This window comes from Sipha flava, unplaced genomic scaffold (genome assembly GCF_003268045.1).
Source record: "Sipha flava isolate LNK unplaced genomic scaffold, YSA_version1 115_pilon_pilon, whole genome shotgun sequence".
NCBI classification, from domain to species: Eukaryota; Metazoa; Arthropoda; class Insecta; order Hemiptera; family Aphididae; genus Sipha; species Sipha flava.
This window is the reverse complement of record NW_020271739.1, coordinates 283,372-294,456: the sequence shown is the minus strand read 5'-3', so window position 1 is coordinate 294,456 and position 11,085 is coordinate 283,372. Positions and strand designations below refer to the sequence as shown.

General features: G+C 27.3%; 1 protein-coding gene across 1 annotated transcript; it reads right to left on the bottom strand.

Moving 5' to 3' along the window:
- Nucleotides 1-6,759: 6,759 nt before the first annotated feature.
- On the bottom strand, nt 6,760-8,597 carry LOC112691376 (partner of bursicon). Its single transcript, XM_025565617.1, has 4 exons — nt 8,511-8,597; nt 8,326-8,448; nt 8,136-8,260; nt 6,760-6,978 (listed from the first exon to the last, which is right to left on the bottom strand). The coding sequence occupies exons 2-4, from the start codon at nt 8,441-8,443 to the stop codon at nt 6,808-6,810; spliced, it is 414 nt and encodes a 137-aa protein (XP_025421402.1). The 5' UTR covers nt 8,444-8,448; nt 8,511-8,597; the 3' UTR covers nt 6,760-6,807.
- Nucleotides 8,598-11,085: the final 2,488 nt, after the last annotated feature.

The window sequence follows — 11,085 nt, the reverse complement described above, 5'->3', positions numbered from 1 at the left end:
AATTGATAAGATTTACACTGATTTATCATTGTATCAACAATATAATGCTGATAAGAGCATTAATAAGAATAACGATGCCACATCAGAGAAAAAACTATTTTACCAGATTCACTCGCTACAGCACTCAACCTGAACCCTAACTCAATTGCCATCTCAGTCAAATTCATCATTACCGCTAACCTTTTCAATATGATTTAATATAACTCTTTTATTGTCTTACATCGAGTATTTAAGTTTATTATTATTGTTAATACAATTTGTACATTACTATAAATCTCATCCAATGGTCATAGTCGCCATGTTTTTTAATTAATAAAAGAAAAAGAAAATAAAATCATGAAATAATAATTATTTATTATTATTCTAGTTCAATTATTTGTTCGTGTGAAAATAATCTACGGAAGGAAATACAATAATAATATACAATATATAATATATAATGATAATCTACGATACTCCTAAGTGCTATTGTTTAATAAATTGTAGTTTAATTTAATAATTTTTGATCCGATCAATAACTGCGCAATTGAAAATGAATTATTAAATGTGTCGCGTCCCGCGTTGTCACATATGAATACTTAACAACAAGGGGGTTCCTGTGAACGCATCTATGGATGGTTACACATATTCTAACATCTACGGATAGTTACACATAATCTATTTGCAACTATTTAGATAATCAGAACTACAAAAACCACAACCGTGGACAGATTATTAAATTATTATTAAATTTTATTATTTTATTAAAATAAGTAAAAACAGCGACGTTGACCACATCCTGGATCTGTGCGTCACTAATTACGGGCCGGTTGAGAGATAATTCACAGAATTCACAGGAAATTATCTTATTTTAATTATTTTATTATCAGTTTTCATTTACACACACACACTTGGGATTTACACACACACATGCAGATACCAGATATAAAAGGGACCCGAAAACAAGGGCAAATCAGACGAGTTTTGGCTATGCTGCACTGATCACTTTCACGTCAGTGTATGTTATGGTCTGGACTTAGAAATATTTCTAACTATTTTTATAAGTTACAATTGTTAGGACTTAAATAATTTCTACTTAGAATATTTACAGAATTGTAGTAAGGATAATTTTATGAGTTAAATAAATTTAATTATTTTAAAAAGTCTTAATTATTCCTGCCTACACCTACAACCAAGCGTTGACTGAGACGTTGGAACTGAATCATCAGATCGATCGGTTGGCACGTAACAAATGATACTATTAAAAAACTATTAAAAACTATGAATTTAATTTTTGGTATTAAATGTATATTATATGTATATGGTATAGCATAAATATTAAACAAGATCCCGCAACAGGTACCAAAACAAACAAGAATGTTAGTTCGAAGGATTATTATGCATTTCGATTGGTGATTAGATGCGATCAGGACAACGTTATTCTACGATGTCGTGAGCTTTGTTAACACTTTATGGTCGACATATATGTAAAAATAGAGAGCGAACGATTACGATACTTAAGATTCAATCAAAAAAAGCTGCGTGCAGAAGGTTTTCAAAACAATTGTTGGATTTCGGTGATGGCAGTGGCGTATATAGGTTTTCATTTCGGAGGGGGCCGATTATGTATTTGATTTTTGGGTGGAAAAGAAGGAGGAAGCACACTATTACGAAAAAAATTACTTTAATACTATAAGACTTCTCGACAGTCTTTATCAGAAAAATAAGAAACTCAATTTTTTTAATGGTTTATTATTTTTTAAGTATAAAAACTACATTGTAATAAACAAATTTTTTATTAGAGTCACTCAAAATTCACCACATATTTTCTTAAAAGAATAAACATATTTTATAAATATAAAATTTTAAATTATCGCATAAGCAACATTCTCAGTGTCGCGATAAATTTTCGTAAACCCCCATTAAGACATATCCATATTAAAAATAACAATCTTTAACAATGGTGTTTTTCATTTCGGAGAGGGCCTGGGCCTCTTCGTCCCCCCCACCATAAATACGCCCCTGGGTGATGGGAAAGTTACTACGAATGAAACGGGATGCATACAATTATTGACCGACTTCTGCACAATCACTGATTCGCAAGATGCTCTAACTGACCAGATATTTCTCAATCTACATAGACAATACACAAATCATGAATGGTTGGCAGAAAGCAATTTTAGCAGCGAAAAATATGGACTTCAACGAATTGAATCTCAAGATACAACATTTGTTACCAGGAGACTTGGTGTCATACAAATCTATTGATACAGTTTACGATGCTACTGAAGCTGTAAATTATCCAACAGAGTTTTTAAACTCAAGGGCAAACGATGTCTGTCTGTGGTTTGAGCACATCATGTTTTTCACACGGACAATTATACGTGGCGTGCTCTCGAACCATCCAGTTTGTGATGGCGAAAGATGGGATAACAAAAAATATTGTACACTGTTGCACTGAGGGATTGATATTGTTTTTTTACTAATATTGTCATAATTAGCGATATATATATATATATAATTTTAATGGATCAATTTTAATAAATTATTAAAAAAATAAATGTTTGATGTTTTTTCATTTTTATATTTCGTCACCGTTCACAGCACTCCATACCTCTTCCACTTATATACCACATACTTACACACTTATATTAAATTAGTTATTTTTTTCTAGCAAAATATTCCCTAGAAATAATTTAAATGACAAAACAACGTTTGTCAGGTCAGCTAGTAATTTATAAATATGCTCTCTGAAAATACGTCGGATATTGTCGGCGCGGAACCCGTATGACCTGCATCAAAAAATTGGGTCTAGGACATTTCGCCGCCGCACTATTCACCACGACCGCTCCGCCGCTGGACTACTCGCTGTCGGGCTTTTCGTTGCGAAGAGAACCTCCCCACGAAATATTAGTTTTACCAATTATGTACTTATCATTAAAGATTAATAAACAATAATACTAAGGTTATGATACTTCTTCAAACCTTATCACCAGACTTTTTACATGTGTTCATCTTTGGTTGACACTCTTTGAGTCGTGAAACATTAATTTTGATATGTTCCTCAATTTAAATTAAGTATATTTTAACATCCCCACAGCCCCACAATAGAATTTGCAGCTTTAATTTCTGTTTGTTCATAAGCAGTTATGTGCTTGCATACTTCTCTGGAGTAGATTTTTTCAGAGCGCATAATATGAACAAAGTCCCGAAAACTAACACTTTTGGGAAAGAAAAATTAACAACATTTTTTGTATGTATGATCTACGTTTACGGCTTGATATAATGTGACAAGAATTATAAAATTATTAAATGCTTTTCTTTTTTATTAAACACGTCATTATGAAATTATTTTTTTAATTTTTAACATAAGAAAAAAAATAAAAATTTGAAAACCTATAATTTTCTAGATAATAAAAATGTATATCCTTAATGGAATTCTAAATTATCGCTGTTAAACCATTGATTATAACATAATTAATTAGGTATTAATTAAATTGATTAATACATAGAAGTAAGACTCCTCGTAACACCAGCATACAACATAGGTTAGGTATGTAAGTAGAAAGTACCTATGGTTTATTTGGTGACGAGGTAACCTATTGACCGTGGTATTATATACATCATTATAAGATACTTATAATATATCACTGTATAATGATTTTTCACTGTTTCAACAATAAAATAAATAAACAACTAAAAAAACACAGAAGTTAGTAAAAGTTAATGTCAACTGGCACTACTGTTATTTTTTCGACAAAACAATTATAATGTATTCGTAGTTAATTTTTCTCACTACTCAATATATTATTATTACAAGTATACAAACCTTTATAGTAATTATTTTGTTTTGTCAATTATACTATGTTACATAATTATATAGGTTTATATTGGTTAATTACAGTGGTGTATTGGAGGCATGGGCGTCCCCAGGGGGGGCAAGACGGGGCACTTGCCTCCCTTGGAATAATGTTATTTTCACAGAAATTGGTAAAATTCCAAATGATAAATTAGTTTCTAAAAATAGATCTAAGTTTCCATAACATATTATGTCAACACACGGCTGACGGCTATCTATGAAAACTATCAATAATAATAATCGGACTATTTTATCTTAATGTATTTTTTGAGTGATGTTTTAATTGTACATTATACATAAGGCTAGGCGCTGACGGGCAATTTTCAGTTGCGCGATAGTTGCGCAACAGTTTAATCGAATTGGTGACGTCCACAGTGATAAATGATAATCGGCTCACATACAACTAGTTAAACATACAATTAGTTTGACCAACTAATTAATTTGTGTTTTGTCACAAATCATTCGATTGCGCGATTATATACTCGTATTTGTTTTGTGTCATACACGACAGTTTAGTTGCATTTGTGAGCGTGGTTATGATTCAATTGTTGCGCAACTATCGCGCAACTGAAAATTGCCCGTCAGCGATTAGCCTAAATGTCAGTAATGTTTTAATTCATAATTTTAATAATGACGAAGTATAATAATTTACTATAAATAAAATGTATAAAAAAATTTTCATTTATTTTTTAAATTAATTTTGCCCCCCCCCCTAGAAAAATTTCTAGGGATGCCCATGATTGGAGGGTATACGTAAGTATACGCCATATACTCGGTCTCTATTTTTGGATTTATGCGTATACCTACTTTTAAGAAAATTCGTCCATCATGGATATACGCTAACTAACCATTCGTACATAATGGGTAAACGCAAGCTTTTAATTTTTCATCACCATTAAGCATACATTAAACAACAACAACAGTATATAATTTATTATTATAAACTATAGCCACTATCCAAAAATAGCCTCGTGCTAACTAGGCCCTATTACATTACACAAAAACATTACAATCAAACAAATAAGAATAATATAATAGTGATAATATAAGAAACATTACAATCAAACAAAATAAGAATAATATAATATTAATAATGATTATATTAATAATATAATTTGTTCTATTGTAATTTCGTCGTACCCAGCCGCTTTCCCATTCTTCATTTCTTTCAAGCTAGTGATAAAATCATTTATTTGGAAATCATGGTCGAAGATGTGGGATTCGTTGTTCTTATCTCTTATGAATTTATCTCTCTTGATTTTCCTCCTGGATTTACCATTCTTAAGTAATTCTGAGTTTCCTATTCTCTGACGCCGCCATCCTAAGGTAAAAATTAATATATAACCTAACCTAACCTACGTATTGAGTTTTCACCTAATTACAGTATTTAACAAAGTTAAAAATATCAAATTAGTTATTGATAATTAAAAAAATTACACCCTCTAACATTTTACGCCCAGGGATGAATCTCAGTTTAGGTTTAGGCAAGTAAGGACGTCTGCCCCTTCTTATATTTTTCATGGGTTATCATCACAACCATTATGTAGTAGAAAATATCACAAAATAAATATTTTTTTTAAATTAAAAACAATTTTTGTTACGTTGAGTGCACTTAGTTATAGCACTTAGTCGACAAATGTTATGCTGATCTTTATGGGTGTATTACATATTTTTTTCTCTGTTGCTCCCTCTTAAGTCATCGGTTTTCGATGCACTGTTTCAACTTTTATATGTAAATATTTTAAGTTAGTAAATACCAAATGGTTTGGTAATTGGTAGTTCTTTATTTATTTTATAGAATCTAGAAACATTTAATTTTATAATTAACCTAAAATTATCAAATCAATGGTTTTATTTTATTTATATAAAAAAAAATGTATTTATTGATTTAAAGTTGCACATTAATTAATTAAAATAAATACTGTAAGATTAAGTTCTAACGTTCTAACTATACACATAATTAATTAATTATTTTTTTACGTTCCCTACCTATATGATAGAAAACACGTCAAAAACAATAAGGTACTTTATCACTAACTAGATAATGAAACAAAAATTAAAAAATTTAAATACCTTTCCCCTCCCCTTGAAAAATTCCTGCGTTTACCCCTGATAAAATATACATAGGTACAGTAGCGCCGATCCTGCCTTTCAGGGGTAGCGGCCACCACTCTTGTTTGAAGAGGTGGGTGGGTGTCCATGAATTATGGGATTTTTTTTATATGTTTATAATTTGTTTCAGTGGCGTAAAATTATATGGTACTCTGTCTTTCATAGTATGTTTATAGGCATATTATATATTATACTACACTTTTGCATTAATAAAAAATTATACTGCCACTCTTCTTGAAATATAGTTCGGTGCCACTGCATAGGTACATAAGAAATTATATTTTTATAATAAAAAATTATATGGTGTTTATGATAAGCGACGGCGTCGTCAATTCAGGAAAAATATAAATAGTAGTATATGGTATATAAATAATAATTTAAATAATCTGATTATAAAGATAAGAACCTAAATAGTAACTTCAATATTTTATCCTTATTATTTATCAAAATAATGAACATGTATTATTTTTAATGTTTAAATTTAAAATAATTTTTCATAATAACTGTTTAATCACCAAAAGGTAACTTTAGGAATTGGTTAACTTTGTTTAATAAAATAAAATTTAATATCGGCAGATGTTTTTCCTAATTATTTAACTTATTTATATTTTTAAATTGTATTTTATATATAGCAATGTTAATGAAATTGTTAAAAAAATAAAATTAATAATTAATAATATGTATTTAATATGCAGTTACATTTAATCCAAAATAATAAAAAATGTATGAACAGTATTATAATGTGTAGGTACCTACAAAAATATTCTTAGTTGCTAAAATTATAAATAATAATTATAACACAGGTAAAATAGTACGATGAAAAGGTTGCTGATTATTACATGTATTTAAACATAATTTTAGCCGGAAAAATCTCCGCATTTGAAACATTTGCAGTCCGCTGGTTCTTTAAGTTTAACTTCCAAAGTAGCCAATTTTTCACTCGTCAATCTCATGCCATCTGGATCATAACAATGAGTAAGTGTTATGATCCTTTCTCTCAGAAACGTTTCACGACAACAATAACATTCCTGAAATAATAATTTATTATATTTTACTTTTATACAATTTTTAACTTAAATCTAAAATAGTTGAACTTTAATTATTATATATTTTTTATGTTATAAATATTATATGAAAGATTTATTATTTTAAACTAAATTATCTAACCAATACCTTTATCCTGATGCACAGTTTTAATTATTTTAATATTTAAAAAATTTATATAGTCATTATTTCCATAATTATGAAATTAACATTTGACATTTTTATAATTTGGTTTTTATAAGGTGCATATGTGGAATAATCAATAAATATATGTATATTAATTCTAGAACTAATAATTTATAGCTTTACCATAAATGTCAGATTTATTTTATATTTCTGTATAAAATATAAACATACTAGTGAAACAATACATTTTAAAAGTAATTCTATGATAAGAACTTTTAAATTACGTATAAGCATAAAATAAATAAAAAAAAAGTTGTAAATTTGAAGTCATCCATAAAATCTTGCTCTATTATGTATTAAAATATCCTTAAAAATAAAGTATTCCATAGCAATTTACAAATAAGATATTCATTTTAAAATAATACATATATACTCTGGAGCCCGAATCAGGATTAGTTTTAAAAGCGTAACTCGTATATATCTACAATCTAGATTACCTACCTATTGGAACTGTAAACTAACCTACAAACTATACTATTATAGGAATGAAATTTGAACAAATAACCAACTTATTTATATATTATAATAAAATATAATTTTTTAGAATATTATTATGAACCTTGATATTGATGTAAAATAATTTTATATAGTTTAATAAGTGTATAAAATATGTTTTTATTTATAAAAATGTAGCAAATAGAATATTTTAAATAATTAAGTTTGTCCGTATCTATCGTACAATAATTTTTATTCTCTCCTTATACATTTCATATACCATCATTAAATAAAACTACATACTACTAAATAGTAATTATTCAAATAACGACAAATGGAACTTCTGTGGAATAGAAATTTAATTTATAAAATAAATTATAAAAATTTGATTTAATTGATTTTTTTATTCCTAAGCTATTAATTTTAATGTTTGAAACATTTACCTATTTGCATGTCATGAAATCAATACTTAATTATAATACGTGTGGTAAACATTAGGTATTAAATACGAAATAATAACTTTTAAAAATCCACTAGGAGTTATGACACTGGGTTGTACTTGTGAATTACACGCTCCTTCGCACTTGTTTACTGCTATATCTCCATTGCATGTTCTTTGAAGTCGTCCAAGTTCATCAAACTCCTCTGAATATATTACACAACTATTAGATAACAATTACTTTTATTGTAAGCCGTATGACAAAATGTACCTTTTATGATATGCAATTCAGAAGGCAAAGTCTCACATTCTTCTGGGTGATCTTCTGCGAATACGCTATGTACGAGAAAAACCGCAATGGAAATTATAAACAATTGAGTCGTGTTCATAATTGCTAACAAATAAATGTCTGTGTTAAAATTTAACAAAATATGAACATTTTTTTTAAATACTTACATAATACAGCTGACAGTATAGTTTATCGAAGTAGTTCAGATCAGTGACTGATCAGTTAATAGTGACTACTAACGTTCACAACAAAACTATTTATGACTTCTAGAGTGTATATTTAAGCTTTTACTTCCAGCTCACATAAGTGTTGCTGGATAGAGAGGGTTGTTAAACTTATCCCCAGGTGGTCATGTGGTGTAAAAATTTTTATCTTGTTGAAACAAAATATATCACAACCAGTGTTTATATTTTTAAAAGTAAGTATAATAAAACTAAAGAACTAAAAACTCTTGCATATAAAATTTGAATGTATAAAATTGTAAAATAAATACACAATATATGATATATATAAGTATATTTTGTGTTAAATAAAAATATTATATTTTTTGATTTAAACCACATATACTAATTACTATGTTAATAATATGTATTCTATAATATAATTAATTTGTACGAAATTAATATATGTAACCATGTAAGTTTAGTAAATCTTAAACAATATTTAATTTAATTTAACTTTAAACATATAAGGTATTTATATAATTGTAACTCCTATTAAAGATGACAATATAATAGTATAGCAAAACACAATTTAATATTGGTTATTGTCATATATTATTATTAGTTTATATAATATACCTATCGAACTATACCATATTGAAACATAAATAGAAAAAATGTGTGTGTAGTAGCCATTATTTTTTTTTTTTTTTAATAATCAGTAAACGAGATTTAAATATACATAAATATATATTTCTTTGAGTAATGGATGAATTGTAGTATTACATGAAATTTTAAATTGTACTATTTTTGATACGTTCATGGCCACTTTGTTTTTCTAATGTATACCAATAAATTTATAACAAAATATTTCTTTAAACCAAGGGTGGGCAATTGGCGACCCTCGAGCATTTTTTATCTGGCCCGTACTATATTTTAAAATTACATCATATAATTTTAAAGTTTATCGTCTATACTATAACTTATCGATATAATAATTGTTATCTATTATTAAACATTGTTAAATGGTTAAATGTCATATGTATGTATAAGTATAGCTTTGAACCATAACAAATTGTACCGAACTATTTTACTATATCAGTTTCTTTGTATGATTCATATCGTGCAGTCGTGTGTATTGAATTTATTAATTCTGTGTATATTGCTAATTTAAATTCATATTTTGAATAACCTTTTTTTTTCTGTTTTAGCCCGAAAATGTTATTTTCTAAAAATTGACCCTCTAGTAATTTTGAGTGGCCAATCCTTGATCTAGACTATGTTATATAAAAATATTAAAAAGAAAATATTCAATGTAATAATTAAATATGTATTGCATTGCAATATTATTTGTTGAAAGTATATACAGTTAAGTTTAAGGTAAACTTAAACTTACAGGGTGTTTTCGAAATCAAATTTCAAATTAGAATGTACAGTTTTTATGAGAAATGTGACTAAATTTAGGGATACACTATATCAATACGATGATACCTAAAGTAGGGTTGCCATATGTCCCGGTTTGAGCAGGACAGAACTAATTTTGAGTATGGCGTCTCAGTGTCCCAATAATATATTTCGGGTCAGCCAATTGTCTCGGAATGAGACTTCATTAATGCATATTTGTATTTTATTAAATTTTAAGTTGAAAAACCATAATATTTTTGTCATAAAAATAAAAAGTTGAATAATTTACTGATGAAATCTGTTTTTAATTATTTTCCTGAATAAGTAATGATAATTTTTAGACAAATAAATTCTTCATATTTCCGTTCCCTCATGATACTATATGATTTTTTGACGTTTCCACTATAGTTAAAGGCCATGACACATACAATGCTGTAGCCAAGAAAGAAGGTTTTATGGTTCAGAACCCCTGACATTTTTTATAAATGCCTATTACATTTGAAATTTTAAAATTTGCTACTCAAAATACACAATTACACTCTAACACCCCCCCCCCCCCAATAGTTTTCTAGCTATGGCCATGCGTACACGAATACGTGTATGACCATATGCGTCATTGTTATTTATTAAACGATCCATATGTATGAATTAGAAATTTATGGTTGATTTAAAGATATTTATAGTTATTTAGTTTTGTTTTTTTTTTCGAACCAATGAATAAATTAAGATTATTTTATAAGACTGTACTACTTTTATAATATTCTTATTCTTATTAATTTATATATATAGGTATATAGGTACATTATGATATTTTACTATATTTTATTATTGACAATTAATTAGACTAAACATATTTTTAAAATTAATTAATTTAAGATATAAATTGTACTAGAAAGCAATGGTATTTCACTTTCACAAAAAGCACCGTATAATAAATTAAAAGAGTAACATTAATTTTGATTTTTTTTTGCGGTATTATCTTGATATTTTTAAAAAAAAAAACTTATTTAATTATTTTACTTAATTTTAAACATTTGACTTTATTGAGATCTCTAAATGTTCTTAATTTATTTAAATATTTTTCAGAATTCTAATAATTAGAAATATATTATTTACAATTTAATAATTATTAAAAATTACAGTAAAAATTGATTAATCAAATTAAATCAACACTAAA